We start from the raw sequence: 19,513 nt of genomic DNA, 5'->3' as shown, positions 1-19,513 counted from the left end.
CACCCTTGTCTGCTTTCCGGAGGGACCAGTCTCTCCGTGACTCCCTTGTCCGCTCCAAACTCCCTCCAGCCCCACCACACCTGGCACTTTTCCCTGCAACTGCAGGAAGTGCTCCACCTGCCCCCACACCTCCTCCCTCACCACTATCACAGGCCCCAAGAAGACTTTCCCCATCAAGTAGAGGTTCACCTGCACATCTGCTAATGTGGTATACCGCATCCGCTGTACCCATTGTGGCCTCCTCTACATCAGGGAAACCAAGTGGAGGCTTTGCAGAACACCTATACTCGGTTCACAATAAACAGCTGCACCTCCCAGTCGCGAACCATTTCAACTCCGCCCCCCATTCCTCAGACGACATGTCCATCCTGGGCCTCCTGCAGTGTCATAATGATGCCACCCGAAGGTTGCAGGAACAGCAACTCATATACCTCTTGGGAACTCTGCAGTCCAATGGTATCAATGTGGATGTCACAAGCTTCAAAATCTCCCCTCCCACCACCACATCCCAAAACCAGTCCAACTTGTCCCCACCTCCCTAACCTGTTCTTCCTCTCACCTATCCCCTCCTCCCACTTCAAGCCGCACCCCCATTTCCTACCTACCAACCTCATCCCACCCCCTTGACTTGTCCATCCTCCCTGAACTGACCTATCTCCTCCCTACCTCCCCACCTACACTCACCTTTACTGGCTCCATCCCCGCCTCTTTAACCTGTCTGTCTCCTCTGCACCTATCTTCTCCTCTATCCATCTTCGATCCACCTCCCCCTCTCTCCCTGTTTATTTCAGAGCCCGCTTCCCCTCCCCCATTTCTGATGAAGGGTCTAGGCCCAAAACGTCAGCTTTCCTGCTCCTAAGATGCTGCTTGGCCTGCTGTGTTCATCCAGTTCCACACCTTGTTATCTTGGCTTCTCCAGCATTTGCAGTTCCTATTATCTCTGATAGCCTTTCAAAGCTGTCATCTAATGTGTCCCACAGTACAAGTCTATGTTTCATGAATGGCCTTCAAGTGTATCACAAAGGTGCCATGATGATTATTAGAGTTTGGCGAATGTCTGATGCCAATGTGCACGGTCAAGGGGTTTATACAACTGGCGAATACTGCTGCATCATAAGTCATGTATGATGATAGACTCTAATGAATACAGTGGAATATGGATTTATGGGGACATGTCTGGGATTGGCAGGGTTCTGAGTGCAGCAGTTATTCCTTTTTGGATGCCATTCCTGCTCAGTCAGTTGGTGTAGCACTTTCACCAAATTAGTATCCGTGCTGCGACCGGGGCCATGGTCAAACAGACAATAGGACTGCTGTGTGCAGTCCCATATTTTGGAGCAAGCTGGGAGGAAGGTCGACAGTATCGTCTGGATAGAGTGTGCTCACATCCTGGCATGCACAATTGAAGCAGACAATCAGGTTGTGAAATACGCTGAAGAGCTGGGGAATGGGAGCAGTCATCTAGGGAGAAGGATAATGACATTAAGCTGAGAAAATTTGCTCTGTAGATGTCAGACTCAACTGCAATGGGTCCTACAAAGCAGGCAGTGTCCAATTGAAACTCAATTCCCTAGCTTGATGCAGAAGACCATCAGGATTAAGATGTCAGGGAAGTCTACGGATGATTTACAAGAATGATCCCAGGGATGAAGGGCTTGTATGAGGTGCATTGAGGACTCTGGGTCTGTACTTGATGGAGTTCAGAAGTATGAGAAGGGATCTCATTAAAAGTACGGACGTGTGAAAGGAAAGCAAAGTGATCCAAGAATAATTTAAATATGCTTCTGATTTTTTGTGGGTAATGAGACCTCTGTCCAATCCATTAGGGCTTGCTACTGTCAAACTGAACTAATTCACATTTGTACTCATGTAAATTCCACTCTGACTTTTCATCTCGCTTAAAAGCACTCCCCTTCTCTTCACTTTCTTGCAGTAAAGTTTGCCTATGATCAGGAACCCAGCAACTTAAAGGATAGCTGTTCTTCATTTCTGTGCATTGATTGTCAAATGTAATCTTGTGCATTCTAACAGTTACAATACTGCAAAATAATTGCTGAACTACCAATTGAAGATATATGCTAGCTGTGATTGCAGTAATTGCTTTTATTTGCAGACTCTCTGGAAGATTCCCAACAAAGAATTGCAAAAGCAACATCAACAAAATGTAATTGCTACAAAGTAACGTGTTTACTCCTGTCAGGGGACCATCTAGTGTTCATTTAACTATATGCATTCACCAACCACATATTATTTTGACAGGATTAACAGGGGGAATTGCTCTTTAAAAAGCCATTGCATGATGATAGCATATTTTTGCCAAACATGAGGTTGCACAGAATGCTGGATGAATTTTGATCCTGCATAAAAATACCTAGTTTTAAGCAGTCTATTCACCCATGGCATACATCCATGATAGATGACACTTCATCAGTCTTCTGGTCCAAAGGCAGTGACACTACACAAGGCCCCATGTATTATAAGAACCCATTTTGATCCCACGTATGCTATTTATCGAATTGTTGATGCTTAATTGTGTAAAACATTGAAGTAGTGCTGGGTGTAGACAATGATCTTTAGAAGTAGCCCATACAGACTGACATTGGTGGAGGAATTCAGGATGGGTTTATTTTTACCCTATTGCCAGATTGGATTGAAAAAAAGGAAGAAATTTACATTAAAAAATACTACTCAAGATTTTCAAATGTCTCCTAATGGTCAAAGCTGGAATAAGCATATGGGCACATTGTTTGCCTCTCAGTGAAGGACACCAATAGTCCACGTAAATTATGTATCCTATACAACTAATTTTATAATTTGTACCGAACTTTTTTAAATACAAAATTGCCAATTGACTGCTTCGAGATCATATAACTAATTTAAACAAATCAGGACAACCATTGTTTTGTGTTATTGTTTAATCCTATGATGTTATCAGTTCAATACTTCATTATTCACAACCTGGACTTTTTTTTCTTTGCAAAACTAGACCAGAGATTTATCCACAATCACTAATTTTGTAAGTTTTTACTTTTATATTTTATTTCTGCTTTGCTTTTAAAAGACCTGTATTAAACCTGTGATGGTTTCTCAAAAAAAAATTAGTTTTAAATCAATGTCTAGAAAGTAAGTGTCATTGTGCTTTAAGTCAAGCAATTAACCAATTATCTAATCAGTACTAATAAGTGGAATTGGTTGGATTCCCCTAGGCATGTTGGCCAAAACTGACCACGTTCAAGTTGTTTTTGTTATGTCTTAACTATTATGCTACCTGAAATTCCCTGTTGCAGAAAGTAAAATTGTTTTCCATTTGATTAGACCTGAACTACAAGTCGGGACAATAAGTGACCTTAGGCATGCCATGGACAACTATAGCGAGGAGTCAGGAGATGGAGGTGAATGGTACAACTTAATGAGACTTGAAATCGTCATCAAAAAGACTGCACAAATAGCCTAAGATCTATAGACTTTGTAAACCTTGCTATTCCTGTGAGAAGATTTTATAAAGACTCATGAATGTCGGAATCTTCTGCTGGGCAATTCCGGTTAAGATCTCGAAAGGCTGAAATAAACATATGTTAAATTTATAGAGGCATAAAGAGTGCTGCAGCTGGATTGGTCTAGTTAACTAACCACTGGAAACTACTGAAGAAGGGGCATTGACAGAGTGACTGACTGGAAAGTCCATCCCACTGTAAGTCTATTCATAGACTTGTTGATGCATGTAGTGTATGTTGTCAAAAAACAAACCGGGGAATTGTTGGTAATAGTTCAATTTGGGGTTGCTGTTGGTGCTCGAACAAAGTTATCCTCCTTACTTTCTTCTCATATAATGTATGTGAAATTTTTTTACTTATCTCCTTCTTTATTTTGCTTTCTTGCATATACAAATATTCAAATTAGCAGCAGGCCATTTAGACCTGAAGTCTGTTCTACTATTCCGTAAGAATGTAGAACATAGGACAGTATAGCGCAGGACAGGCCCTTCGGCCCATGATATTGTGCCGACCTGTTATCCTACTAAGTAGGTGGGCAGATCATGGCTGATATGATTACTCCAAATTCCCGGGTACCCTGATAACATTTCATGATCTTGATTATCCAGAATTTAACTATGGCTGCTTAGAAACATTCAAAGACTCTGCTTCCACCACCTTTTGGGGAAGAGAGTACCAAAGATTCATGATAGTCTGTGAGAAAACAAAGGCTTCACCTCTGTATTGAATAGGTAACAAAAAGTTATATATTCTCCTACAGGAGGAAATATCCTATTCATAGCCACCCTGTCAAGACCCTCATGATTATCCTTCAATCAAGTTGCCCCTTTCTGTTCCAAATCCCACTGGATTCAAGGTAAACCTGTTCAACTTTTCTTCATAAAACAACCAGGACATTCCAGGAATTAGTCATCCTTGTCTGAAATGCAGTCAATGTGTTTACATCCTTCTGTGATACAAACTGTGGGATTTATTGTTTTATTTTATTTGGTGTAATTTTGTATTTCTGGTTTTTAAGTTAGTAACTGGTAGCTTTTTCTGTGCATTTGAAATTAATAATTAACTCGTAAGTATTTCTGTAACCATCTGAGTTATTTAAAAAAACAGGTTTTGAAGGGGGCCGAAGAGTGAATGCATTTTTTGCATTAATAGGCTATATGTTCAATTTGAATTGATTGAGACCCAGCAAGGTAAATAACGGGGCTTCCAAGGTTTGTTACTGAATTCTGGAATTTCTGCTTTTTAAGCTGAAGGGAAATGCCCATAATTGAGAGAGACACGTTTCTCATTTCATTTTGAGTTTGACGTTAAGTCCTAGGAATAGTATGACTGCATGAAGCCTTGCTTCTGAGAAGGGAATGATAGTGGTAGTGAATTAAATTATCATGGACTGAAGAGTTCATGTTAGTCCCATCTAGGAGTGTTTGAATAAAAACAAACTGAAGTGGTCATAGAGTCAAAGAGCTGTACCGCATGGAAATTGATCCTTTGTTCCAATTTGTCCATGCCAACCAGATATCCTAAATTAATCTAGTTCCATTTGCAAGCATTTGGCCCATATCCCTCCCTAATCACATACCCACCTAGATGCGGTTTAAATGTTGTAATTGTACCAGCCTTAACCACTTCCTCTTGCAACTCATTCCATACATGCACCCGCTGCATGAAAGAGTTGCCTCTTAGGTCCTTTTAAAATCTCCTCCCTCTCACCTTAAGCCTCTGCCCTCTAGTTTTGGACTCCACTATCCTAGGGGAAAGGCCTTGGATATTCACCCTAGCTATGTCCTTCATGATTTTATAAACTTCTATAAGGTCAATCATCAGCCTCCGAAGGCTCTAGGGAAAATAGTCCCAGCCTTTTCAACCTCTTCTTATAGCTCAAACCCTCCAAACGTGGCAACATCCTCGTACATTTTTATTGAACCCTTTCAACTTTCACAACATCATTGCTATAGCAGGGAGACCAGAATTGAATGCAATATCCCAAAAAGTGGCTGAATCAATGTTCTGTACAGTTGCAACATGATCTCCCAACTCCGACACTGACCAGTGAAGCAAGCATACCAAGTGCTATCTTTACCATCCTGTCTATCTGTGACTCAACTTTCAAGGGATTATGAGCCTGCACTCCAAGAACTCTTTTTTTCAGCAACTCTCCCCAGGGCCTTACCATTAAGTGTATAAGTCCCGCCCTGATTTACTGTTCCAAAATGCAGCACCTCGCATTTATCTAAATTAAAGTCCATTTGCCACTCCTCAGCCCAACGCCCATCTGATCAATTGACTTAAAGCCGAGTACAAGGAAGCTCAGTGTGTGGTAGCTCAAGGAAGAAGTAATGTCTTTAATAAACTTTCCTATCATAGATGTTAAGCTAACTGGTCATGGATTTTTTTGTGTTCTGTTTCTCCCCATTTTGAATAAATGAGTTACACTAGGGTATTTTCCAAGCTAATGTAATCATCTCCATATCTGAAGTATGGTTCAGGTGTAGACTATTCCAATCATACAGCCCCACCTTTTCCCCATCCTGGTGCAAGTACCCAATAAACCAGAACCTATTTGTCTCACACCAGGCTTTGTGCCACACACTCATTTGAACTTGACTTTGACTACACTAATTTGCACATTATTGCTCATGTGATAATCCAATGATTATTACCTCTAATGTCCTATTTCATTACTTGATGCCTAGCTCCTCATATTAAACATGCAGAATGTGTTTCCTTGTCTGCTTTTATTATTGGCATCTAGATGAATCATAACGAGATCCTGCCCCTCCCACTATAATTCCTTTCCAGCCATGAGCAGATTACCTGGCAATGGACAGGAGACATAGCCCTTTGGACTCTTGCTCTTTACTTCAGAGCGCAGTGACAAGCCCCCTTACTTCATACAGAACCCCCAGCGTGGAAACAGGCCATTTGACCCAACAGGTTCACACCAACCCTCCAAAGAGCATCCCAGCCAGTTCCATCCCCCTACTTTATCCCTGTAACCCTGCATTTCCCATGGCTAATGCACCTAATCTACACATCCCTGAACACTACGTGTGATTTAGCATGGCCAATCCAATTAGCTTGCACACCTTTGGGCTGTTTATCGCTATACTGTCTTACTTCTTACTTTCTTGCCCATTGGAATGGTTTCTTCTACCATAGTTCCATGGTCAGTTAACTTATCCACTTGGCAACCACCACTCTAATCCAAACAAGCTGCAAGAAGCTTCAATGCATGAGGGTCCTGTCTTCCTGCTCTGTGCATTCTCTTGCCTGCCTCCCCTGTAATCACACACACTAGACCCTGACCACAAACTGAATTGGAAAACATGATATTGTTACTGTCTTATGCAGCAATAAAGCATCCAGGTAACTTTCCCCTACCCTACTGTGTCATTGTATCTGCAGGTTGACCTCTAGTCAATCTCTGAGCCAAAGTTCCCACAGCTATAGACATTTACTACAAACGTATTTGCTCTGGTTTGCACCAGTGCCCAGGACCCTCTAAATTGCATAATTGCAACACATTACCTGTCCTTCTATGTTTACTTTGTCTTAACTAATTATCTAACTATGTTCTTAATTAATTGCTGAATTAAATTAATGTCTCTTCACTTATTATATTTAATTACTTAACTTAAACCATAATAATGCAATAACCCTTACTGGTAAAAGTAAAATAAATAATGGAATTATTACTTTTCAGTTCCCTCTGTTACTATGTCTTAATTAATTATAAGAACTGAAAATTTTAATTTTTCTTTCCGAAAACAGCAATCTACACAGTACCTGACAGTATTTAGTCAGCAACAAATCAACTTACAACTTCCCTGCTCATCACTGTTTGATTTTTCTTTTCCAAACCAGAGCCCTTCTGAGGTTGCATTAGACAGATTCAATCTCCTAACTTGCTACTGTCTTTAAGGTATGTGCTGGGCTCTGGGGCTTGATCTCAATTTATTCTCTCCCTGGTTCTGCTGAGTCCATTCCATATCTGCTTCCTTTCTTGATACTGCCTTTCTTTCTTATCTTCAATTTTAATCAAATTGATGCATTAGTATATTTGGGATTGAGTCACTCATTCTTGTTACATCCAGGGTATTACCCTGAACTGATGTGAGACACCGCAGGGACTCATGTCTTACACGATTTTACCAGACAAAGAAATACTTTTATAGTTAATAAACATAAATTCAAAAATTCCAATGTTTGTCTTTAATTTGGAAAAAAATACAGTCAGTCCAAATGGAACAACTGAAGACTTTAATCAGTGTTCTGTACTTACCCTAACTTCTTTACATTTATTTTCTCGATCATGAATCAATTTCCAATGCTCTTCTTCCACATGTGTCTTCCTTTTAACAGCGATATCGAGGTCTTCTTTTAATTTAGAAATGAAGTTTTCAGCGTTGCTTTGCTTGAACTCTGCTGTATCTAGCATTGGTCTTAAAAGAACAGAAACACAAGTAAGAATTAAAACCATATTTCCTAGAATGGGTTACAGCACAGAAAGTAGTGATTTTGCCAAGATGTAGGACCTCAGTAGTTCTACAACCAGTAGGTCACAGTGAAGAACTCTAGTTCCACCATACTGAGTCAAGATTGATAGCAGACAATAAAGTAATAAGAGAAAGAGGCTCAATTAACCATAGGCAAGGCCAGAAGATGAGTGTAAGAGACAAGATAAAGGATTTATGTCAAACAAAAGTGCCAAATTGTTGATAACAGAGTGTGAGGCTGGATGAACACAGCAGGCCAAGCAGCATCTCAGGAGCACAAAAGCTGACGTTTCAGGCCGAGACCCTTCTTCAGAGAAAGCTCTCTCTGATGAAGGGTCTAGGCCCGAAACGTCAGCTTTTGTGCTCCTGAGATGCTGCTTGGCCTGCTGTGTTCATCCAACTTCACATTTTATTATCTTGGATTCTCCAGCATCTGCAGTTCGCATTATCTCTGCCAAATTGTTGATACTGTTTGGCCTCCTCCTAATCATCAGACAATGTGATGGAAATACTCATAACATAGTTCCATTGAGTATCACTTATTTACCAACAGCCAAATCAATAATGATGTGCTTGATTCTAGCAATAATAGCCACCTTCTGATATTTTCATAACCATTGTTTAGGCTTGGATGCAAGAGCGGAAATCTAGAGGAGAGGTAATAGTAGCTGCTGACAATATCAAGTCAGCATCTAACTGGTAAGGCCACAAAGGAGCTCAAGCAATACTGAAGTCATTGGGGGTCAATTGAAAAATTATTGTCTGATCGGACACAAAAGAAAATTATCTTAACTGTTGGATCTCAATTATTGCAGACAACGATGATGTTCTTAAAATAATTAAAGGTATTTCTTTCATTGTTTCAGCAATAACCTTTCTTCCAATTTAATGTTGTGAATTTGCTATTTACTAATGATCTTAAATTGTTAAGTGCAAATCATAACTCCTCTGGTAATGGCGCAGCTAAAACCAGCTTACAACAGTACCTGGAAAACATTCAGGCTTAGGCTAACAAAGAGAAGCCAACTTACATTCTACTTTGTGCAAGTAAATGACTATCTCTGTCAAGGCAACTCCCAACCATCTCTTCTTGTCATTCACTGGGATCTGTATCAATATTCTGGGACTTAGCATTGTCCAGAAGCTTATACATAAAGCCATATCAATGCAGTGGCAATAAGACCATGACTGAGGTTCTGATGAGCGATTGTACAAGGATCACATCTAAAATGTGACGGACTACTTGTCTGACGGATACAGATGCAATGATACCTGAAATGTTTTACATAATTCAGAACAAAACAATCTGCTGCTTGATCTCCTTTGCACTTGATATATATCCTTTCCAACACAATCATACTTGAAAAAGCAAGGTTGAAACCGATAGAAAAGGAACTGCTTTAAAAACTTTCCTGACAGATTCAGAGAAATCCCCACATGCTTTTAATCCCACACAATAGAAACTTAAATGTGGATGGGACGATGGTTGAGGTGCCGACACAACATCAATTTTTAAGTCATTACAGAGATAGTAGGAACTGCCGATGCTGGAGAATCTGAGATAACACGATGTGAAGCTGGATGAACACAGCAGGCCAAGCAGCATCACAGGAGCAAGAAAATTTTCTGAAGACGTCAAACTTTCCTGCTCCTCTGATGCTGCTTGGCCTGCTGTGTTCATCCAGCTTCACACCGTGTTATTTATCAATTTTTAAGTGTTGACACTCTGCATACAAGCAAACACACCTCCCATTGTTTGAGAAACTTTCCACAAAGCTTCCACAATGCACACAACTTCAAAAAATGAATCAGTGACAAATATTAGCTGTTTTACAGAAAATTGTTCTGCAAACAAATTATCTACGGAATAAAACATTTTTGAATGAACACTGATCATTAAATGTGGCAGTTTAATTTAAATTGAATGTATTGATGAAAAATTAAGAATAATTTTCTATTCCTGCAATTTATTTGGGAGATTAAGAATAAGCACAAGTTTCCTTTTTTTGGATTTTGACAGAATGAACAGAAAACACTAACTACAATTATGAAATAATCAATCAGAACTTGATAATTTCTTACCGCAAATCCAGAATGCTATTTTTGTATTTTTCAATCTCATTCAATAAGCTAGTTTTTAAGCTTTGCTTCTGAAGAAATGTTTCCCGTATAGCCTCATTTTGCTTGAGGGTATCGTTAAGCTGATTGAAGTTGTCCAAATATTCTTTCTGCAATAAAGAAACAAAAATTATCAGCATTAAAATATTGGCATAATAAGCAACACAACATCCTTGCCTGACAGATGAAGATTTTTTTTATGATCCAATACTTAGAAATGAGACGTAGCACAATCTACCTTTATATATGAAGTGCTGGAATGTTCTGATATTTTAAGGGAAGAACTAGGCTCTTCTTCATTGCTGAAAACAAAAGTGCAAGTGAGCTTGGCAGGGCCAGCACAAAAGTACTAAATGCCCAAGTGAACTTTCAGCCTTGAGCCCAACCTCTCACCAAAACTAACTTTTGAAAATGATTATTGTGCATTAGTGTGAATAAAAATTCTGTATTCATAAGTACAAATATACTTTCCATGACAAAGGAAACTAGTGCAGGTTCATAGCTCCTTGAAAGTAGAGTACTACGTAGACAGGATGAAAAACGCATTTGGCACGTATCGGAGTTGGGAGGTCTTGCTGAGGCTGTACAGGGCATTGGTTGGGCCATTTTTGGAATACTGCGTTCAATTCTAGTCTCCCTGCTACAGGAAGAATTTGTGAAACTTGACAGGATTCAGAAAAGATTAACAAGGAAGTTGAGTGGGTTTATAGGGTTTGAGCTATAGGGAGAAGCTGAATAGGCTTGGAACTATTTTCCCTGAAACATCAGAGGCTGAGGGGTAACATTATAGAAGTTTACAAAATAATGAGGAGCACAGGTAGGGTGAATAACCAAGACTTTTTCCTCAGGATTGCATAGCCCAAAACTACAGGGCATAGGTTTAAGGTGATTGGGCAAAGATTAAAACTTAGTAGACCTGCAGTTCACCCCACAATGAAAATCAAATACTGATATCATGATCAATGATTTGTGTACAGTCTTGTATTGTTTGCTGTTTCCATCTCTCATCTGTTGGAAGCATGTGTTAATTAGATCCTGTCTGGCTACAGTCTAACACAGTTGAACTCTCTGGTGCACAAGGAGAGTTCCTTTATCTCTAAGGTCTTTGTCCTTCTCCTTAGAAGGCAGCACTGTTGCCCCAGTTTCTTGGCATTTCTCACATCACCTCGCAGCCTGTTCAAATGGGAGATTGAACATGGAGATAAGAGCCCATGGGATCCAACTAAGTTTGGTAAATTGGATACAGAATTGGCTGACTCGCAAAAAGCAGAGGGAGACGTTTGAAGGGTGTTTTTATGACTGGAAGGCTATGTCCAAAGGGATTCCACATGGATTGGTGTTGGGACCATGGCTGTTTGTGGTATATTTATATAAATGATTTAGAATAGAATGTAGAATGTTGATCAGTAAGTTTGCAGATGAGAGAAAAATTGGTGGAAAGGAAAAGTGTGGAGGAAAGCTACAGATTATAAGAGGATAGAGATGGATTGGTTAGATGGGCTGATCAGTGGCAAATGGAATTCAATCTAATAGGTGTGAGGTGATGCACTTAGGCAGAACAAACAAGGCATGATGAACCACAAAACTCTGGGAAGCACCAAGCCCTGAGGTGTGCATGTCCACTAATTTTTAAGGTCAGAAGTCACACAACACCACATTATAGTGTAACAGGTTTATTTGAAATCACAAACTTTCATAGCACTGCTCCTCTTTGCCTATGTTCGTTCCTCCACTTCACCTGACGAAGGAGTAGCTTTTGACTTCTGTGATTTCTGACTTTATCCACCCCAGTGCAACACCAGCTCTGAAGGTAGCAGAGCAGGTAGATCACATGGTTAAGAATACATATGGAATACTTTAAAGGTGAGGCAAGGAGTTGAAGAACAGGGAGCTGTGAAAAACATTAGTTCAGCCTTAGTTACAATACTGTGTGCATTTCTAGAATCCACATTATAGGAGGGATATGATTGCCTAGGGAGTATGCAGAGGTGATTTATCCACTTGTTGCCTGAGCTGGAAAGTTTAAGTTAAGGACAGAGATTGAATAAACTGGGATTGTTTTCCTTAGAGGAGATTGAGGGGCACCAAGATTGAGATATAATTTAATATGAGGGGCATAGACGCTGTAGACTGGACGATTTACCATGTGGGGAGATCAATGCCAGGGTCTATAGATTTCAGGTGACGAGCAGGATATCCAGAGAGGATGCAAAGATTTTATTTTCACCCAGAGGGTGTAGGCATCTGGAACTCAGTGCTGTCTGTCAGGATGGTAAAGGCAGAAACCCTCATAACAGAATAAGTATTTAAATATACACTTGTGCTGCCAAGGCATATAAGGCAATGGATCAATGCTGGAAAATGGGATTAAAATAGTTAATAGCTTGACTGTTGCAGACTCAATGGGCCAAAGGGTCTTTTCTGTGCTGCAAACTCCAGAACACTGCACCCTTGGAGGTATCACAAGTGGAGGAATGCTTTTGGCCAGCATTTCCCTCTTTTTCAGTCATTGCTGCCAAATTTTTCATCATTGAGATTTCAATGTTGGATTTGTAAGCACCAATAACATGGTGTAATTTGACTTGGACCAGAATTTGTAGCTTAATTACATTCACTGTGCACGTATTGCAAATGAGCAAAAGAAGTTAAGAGTCAGTGATTTCACTTCATGGTCTTAGGGACTATGGATTTTTGTGACACACTTTTCATTCATTAGACTAAATGATTGAGACAGAGCAAATAATTAATGTAAACCACATGAGTGTTAAAAATGTTTAATATTTTGGTCTTTCTAAATCTAAGAGGCCAGTCTTTGGAGTCAAAAGGTCTTTCTATCTCAGAGGTGGCGGAGGTGGTGACTTCATGAAACTAATGGCTGCAGAAGTGTAAAATATGAATTATTCTATTTCTGTAGAAGTTGACCAGTGTTGGGGCTCTTGCTGTTTGAGGTATATTTAAACAAACGATTTAGAACTGAATGTAGAATGTTAATCAGTAAGTTTGTGGATAATATTTGTTGCAAAACTTTGAAAAAAGATGAATGAATACGTCTTTCAGAAAATTTATATTTATGTTGATTGCATGATATATTTTGAATGATCACTTATACATGTAAATATGTGATTAAATGGCTATCAATGCATTGCCAATAAAAATCTTGGTATGTGATACTAGAAAATCCATCAATGAGCATTTCTCACAGTATTAGGCCTGCCTTATTCACTGACATTATTTGGGAGAGTTTACAATTCAGGAAAAATAGTGTCAACAAGTTAAAATCTAACCTGAACTATATTTTTCTAAATCTTCACTACATGCTGACATTAGAGAAGAAAGATCAGATTCCATTGTGTAGGCTTTCATTGTCTGCACTAAAATTTGTGTAACATGACATATAAGGAGAATGAGACAAGGAAGTCAGAAAGAATTTAACCAGCCTGATCTTGGTTATTCTCAAAACTGTCTCAGTACGGATGAAAAGGAAAATCTGAAAGTGTGATAAATTAAGAATTAAAACACAAAGAAGTTTGAAATATATTATCAGTAGCATCTGTAAATAGAGGAAATGTTAACTTGTGAATAGGCAATTTCATCAGAACTAAAGAATTGAAAAATAACCAAACTTCTCAGCGGCGTTGAAAAGGATGAGAAACCAGGCATACTTTTAAAGCAGGATGGATGACTTGCAAGCTAAAGATCAGAACATAGCAGCATTCTCCTCAGCCTCATGCCACTTGACAGGGCATATTCAATGGAGGCAGTGATCCAATTTAAACATGCTTATCCAAGGAGATGGTGGCAGAGTAGGCAATGCCTACTTTTTTCATTTCTTTCTCTTTTTTGCTTTTTAGTTCTTTTTACTTACCTTCTAGAGAGACTTTAGTCATGGTGGTAAGGGGAGAGTGAGCCCTTGTAGGGAAGGCCTGGCATGGAGCGTCTGCAGGCCAATGGCTTTGGAAAAGACTGTAGTGTTTGACTTGTAACTTTTTTTTATTTTTCTACTTTATACTAAGAACTATAGTGAGTAACGTTTTAACTTTTTTCTTTATTTTTCTATCTTTACACCTAAGATATTGTACCTAACAATACTGGGAATGACGACATTGTACACTTTTCATTGTACTCTTTTACCCTTTTGTGCCTGAGCGCATGTGACAAGAAAAACCTAAATCTAAATCAAAATTCCAAAGAGATGAGGTCCCCAACACTGGGTTTATAGGCAAAGAATCAACTTTCTCAACGTATATGGGTAGTAATGTTCAGAGTTAGTGGCATTAAAAGTGCAGCATTGCTACCCATCCTCTCCTTATTGAGCTCCAAAACTTCCGTGTGATTTTTTTTTTCCTCACCCACACCAGAACAGACATTGGTTGGTATTTTAAACTGGTGGTACTCTGTGAAATTACAGGGAACTGTAACATGTCTGGAACACACTGAGGTCCAAAACACCATCATGTAAAAACTCTCCAATTGGCCAGAGAGCACAGAAACAAGGTTTTAATGTTGTAGTTCAGTTGAACAACAATGGACAAACTAGTTGTGGATCTCAACGTGTTCCAGACATGTTTCAGTTCCCTGTCATTTCACAGGGTATCACCAGTTTAAAATACCAACTAATGTCTGTTCTGGTCCTATTATGTATCAAGCAAGCTGGGCATCTTTCTGCAACTGAGTCTTCCTTCTACCCAATTATAATGAGATTAAACAAACCGGTATCACAACACTGCATCAGAAAAGGAAGGGAATTGTGAGCAATTTGGGAGAAATTAGTGAATGGGTACTAATTCCTTAAGAAAATTGCTTTTCACTACTTTTATTAGTAGAACTGAATTTGTGAATCATCAAGCAGCTCTCCAGGACTGTAGGCAAAATCTAGTTTGACACTGAGACAGTACTACATTGTCAGAGACTCTAGCTTTCAGATGAAATATTAAACAGACCAGCCCATATGTCTGCACTTAAAAGAGCCTGTTGGACTGGATTTTCTAATTGCCAGACAGTCATTTTTCCAATGTAGATAAGAGCTGCTCATGAAGACCCTGTAGAATCACAGAAGTCCGGAGGAATTGTCCAGGAAATTTAATCTTTCACTGGGAAATTCCTCTACACTTGGAACTCTCTAAAAGTCTCTTTTTAATTCTAAGAAAGCAGAGAGTTCTGATGATATTAAGTAAATATTTAGTCAAGAGAACTTAGATTATTCAATACATAGTTGAATAGTTACTCCTAACTGACCTGAAACATACCTCACCCATCCCTAGCTCCAGCACTATACTTATGCCCCAGGCTCTAAACTGGCAACCCTTGGACCTGCACTCCCTTCCTCTAGTCCACACCCAACGCCCCATGCATCCCCCATTCCCCTGCTGTCAGATGGGCCAGACCCTGCCTTCCTCCACTCTGCATCAACTATCACTTTCCCCCACTCTGCCACTGAAACCCCTTCCCCTGACTCCACATGTGATCTTTTCCTTCCCACCACACTGCACCTGACCTTTCCTGCTTCTCATGTTCCCACTCCACATCTAAACCCACTTAGCCCACTGTCGGATACAACTTCCAATTCCCCACAATTCCTCAACCCAGTTGGCACTGTACTTACCTAGCACCCTAAACCCTAAAAAATTGCCATTTTATTCCAAAATGCCCTACCCCAGACACAACTGACACCTAATTAAGAGGAAACAGAGCTTACCTGGCATCCCACCCTACCAGCATTTTGACATTACACTTCATTTGAAAGGGAGCTGTCAACTGGCTGTCTCTGTTTGGACCCAACATGCCATGATACAGCACCTGAATGCTGTGAAGAGATTGTGGTTTGCCTTCCCCTGTCTGTTCTGCACTGTGAAAGAACTATCAGAATGGAAGTACTGTTCCGCATTTCTGAATGAGCCTTGATCAGAATCTTCAGTATTGAGCCAACAGCTACTTTTCAACAATTCTTCAAAATATACACTGGATAGTTAGCTCACCGTTGTTTGTGGAACATTGCCTTCTACAAAATAGCTGTTGCTTTTACTAGGACAACAACAGTGACTGCAGTTCCAATACAATTTACTGGCAATTAATTAAATGTTTTGGGATATTCTGAGACAGTAAAAAGCACTAAATAAATGTATGTTCCTTATATTTGCTTCTGAATTTGTGCTCAGTATTAACCACTAAACAATTTTAGTTTTTCATTTTGCACTGCTGCCACTAGTAGAAACAAAATATTAGAAAGGAAAAAAAAAGCTGCACAAAGTTAGACATTAAATATCTCAGAGGGGTTTCAGAGCTGTGATCTAGCTTTTAATATTAAATCAGGGATTTCAGTTTCTAAAGCTACAATCTTATGGAGTGGGAGATGATCTGATTCTGGCCATGTTGTAAAATCAGTCCAGACGTCAATTATTTGCTACTTAATAAGTAATCAGGAGTCAGTTCTGAGGAAGGGTCACTTGACCCGAAACGTTAACCCTGATTTCTCTCCACAGATGCTGCCCGACCTGCTGAGCTTTTCCAGCAATTTCTGTTTTTGTTGTTGAATAAAGATATTTGCTGTTGGTCTTTATTGGATAATGTTACAGTGAGTCAGTGCATTGAGTACAGGAATTAGAAGGTCATGATGTTGACAGGATGTAGACAGGATGGTGAAGAACACATCTGGCATGCTTGTACAGGACATTGGTTAGGCCACTTTTGGAATACTGCGTTCAATTCTGATCTTCCTGCTATAGGAAGGATGTTGCGAAACTTAAAAGTTTTCAGAGAAGATTTACAAGGATGTTACCAGGGTTGGAGGGTTTCTGCTTTTGGGAGAGGCTGAATAGGCTTGGGTTATTTTCCCCGGAGAATCAGAGGCTAAGGGGTTACTTTATAGAAGTTTATAAAATCATGGGGGGCATAGATTGGGTGAATAGCCAAGATCTTTTCTCCAGGGTAGCAGAGTCCAAAGCTAGAGGGCATAGGGTTAAAGTGAGAGGGAAAAGATTTAAAAGGGACTTAAAGGGCAACTTCTTCACATAGAGGGTGGTGCATATATGGAATGAGCTGCCGGAGGAAGTGGTGGAGAACAGTATAATTACAACATTTATAAGGCATCGAGCTGGATTCAGAATAGGAAGTGTTGAGAGGGATATGTGCCAATGCTGGCAAATGGGACTAGATCACTTTAGGTATTTGGTCTGCATGGACAAGTTGGACCGAAGGGTCTGTTTCCAAGTTCTACAGCTCTATGACTCTTTAATTCTGATAATGGTTGAACTGTTCAGGAATGGTTGGGGGTGAGAAAGTTGATTTCAATGAAGCGAAGCCTCATAATGTGGTCCCTTTCGTTCTACCAATTTAGTGTGGTGGACGGGTTCTCCTCCCTTCATTCTCCATCTCTTCCTGCACCATTTCTCAAGATGGCTTTGGATCTTAGGTGGAAATGGCCAGCTTTCAGAGTTGCAGGATTACAGATGACTCTAAATACCATTGCAAACCTAAACAACAGCTCAAGTGTATTACTCTAGATTATCTCACACAAACATTGGGAGAATCATTCTCATCCTGGTTTGAAGCTACCTCATTTTTGAAACAAAGGCTGCAAAGGTACTGCTGTTGACTCACTGTAAACTAGGAATGGAAACGCCCTCCATTCCCCACTCCCACCACCAGCACCACAAGAGGCTTTCTGGGTTGGGCTTTCTGAAGATCCACTGCTTTTTCCATTCTTTAATGGGAAGTGAGTGCCACAGGCCTGGCCAGCATTTGTTGCTCATACACAATTGCCCTTGAAAAGGAGTTGAGTCATTTCCTTGAATCACTATAGCCTTGCTGTCATAGAGACATCAATTTTCATCTGCATTCTCCCACTAATTGTCCAGCTTACTTTGCAGAACAAATGACACAGCAAATTCTATCCCCTTATCCTTTTTGTATTAATTCAGTAGAAGTGGGCACCACCGGCTCGGCCAGCATTTATTATCAATGCCTAATTGCCCAGGAAAAGGTGATGGTGATCTGCATTCTCAAATATCTGCAGTCCTTAGGATGTAGGAAACAAAATAGATAAAAGTAGCCACGGTCCTATTGGATGATATAGCTGTTCTGTCCTTAAAGACAGAGAGAGAGAGGGGGGGAGAGGGGTGGGGGGGGGGGGGACAGCAGTTGGTAGTTTAACTTAGGGTCACCATGACTCAGGCAAGGGAGAAACTGAAAATGAGAGTCCTTTGTGGTAACCTTAGCCAATGTGGGAATTAAATCCATGTTAATGCCATTATTTGCAACACAAACCAGCCATCCAGCCAGCCCACTGAGCTAACCAATACACTAAGAGAGTATAGGGACATCCACAGTGCTATTGGAAATGGAATTCCAGGATTCTGACCCAGTTACAGTAAAGGAACAGCAAATAGTTGAAAATCATTATGCTGTGTAACTTGAAGGAAAACTTGCAATTGGTGGTGTTCCCAAACATCTTATGCCCTTCTCCTTCTAGGTGTTAGAAAGTATATGTTTGGTAGATATTATTGAAGGAGCCATGGTGAATTACTGCAGTGCAATTTGTGAATTGTACATTGATGCCTACATGCATCAGTGTGAGGGCAGTGATTGTTTCAAGTGGTGGATGTGGTGCCAATTAAATCAGCTGCTTGTCCTGGGTGGTGAGTCTCTTGCATGTTGTTGGAGCTGTACTTATCCAAGCAGGTACTGAATATTCCACCACACTCCTGACTTGTTTCTTGGAAATGGAGGGCAGCCTTTAAGGAAGTAGGAGTTAGCTACACATGACAGAATTTGAAGCCTCTGACCTGTGCTTGCAGCCACTTTATTTATATGACAAATCCACTTCAGTTTCTGAGTCATTGGTAAACCTCAGGATACTGATAGTGTGGGATTCAGGAATGGCAATGACATTAAACGTCAATGGAAGATGCTCAAATTCCTTCCTGTTAGAGATGGTCATTCCCTGGCACTTGTGTGGTGTGAATGTTACCCGTCACTGATCAGTCTGAGCGTCGACGTTGTCGACGGTCTTGCTGTATATGGTCACAGGACTGGTTTAGTATCGGATGTGTGATGAATTGTGTTGAACAGTGTTCATTCATTAGTGAACATTTCCACTTCTGATTAGGTGATAGAGGGATAAAGTCTGAAAGTGTGCACTGATACTCTAGCTACATGTGGTAATCTAATTTTTGGTCTGAGGTTACAAAAATCAGCAATTAATTCTCTGCCTATTTTGCTTTGTTCACTCTAAATTATGTGCAAATACTTCATCTTCAGTCCATAACTAGAAATTGCATTTTCCTCATAAGGCTGCAGTCACAAATGATATTACTGAATAGTCGTTTAAAAAAATGATGCTCTCGTGTTTGGTTGAAACAATTGTAAAGGATTTGACAAAGCTATATCTTGGACCGAACATCATTCATG

The 19,513-nt window shown here is 40.1% G+C and overlaps 1 protein-coding gene across 12 annotated transcripts in view; it reads right to left on the bottom strand.

The window, feature by feature from the left end:
* The window catches only part of LOC125451596 (coiled-coil domain-containing protein 178), a 349,746-nt gene that overhangs the window by 209,881 nt on the left and 120,352 nt on the right, over positions 1-19,513 (bottom strand). For all 12 annotated transcript variants that reach the window (XM_059646071.1, XM_048528880.2, XM_048528877.2 and 9 more), the window contains 2 exons: positions 10,073-10,218; positions 7,777-7,936 (listed from right to left, as the gene is read on the bottom strand). In XM_059646071.1, the coding sequence (XP_059502054.1) occupies positions 7,777-7,936; positions 10,073-10,218 (306 nt within the window). The remainder of the gene's footprint in view (positions 1-7,776; positions 7,937-10,072; positions 10,219-19,513) is intronic.

The sequence above is a fragment of the Stegostoma tigrinum genome, chromosome 5 (genome assembly GCF_030684315.1).
Source record: "Stegostoma tigrinum isolate sSteTig4 chromosome 5, sSteTig4.hap1, whole genome shotgun sequence".
Classification (NCBI taxonomy): Eukaryota; Metazoa; Chordata; class Chondrichthyes; order Orectolobiformes; family Stegostomatidae; genus Stegostoma; species Stegostoma tigrinum.
The sequence above is the reverse complement of the archived record's forward strand: the minus strand, read 5'-3'. Positions and strand labels throughout refer to the sequence as shown.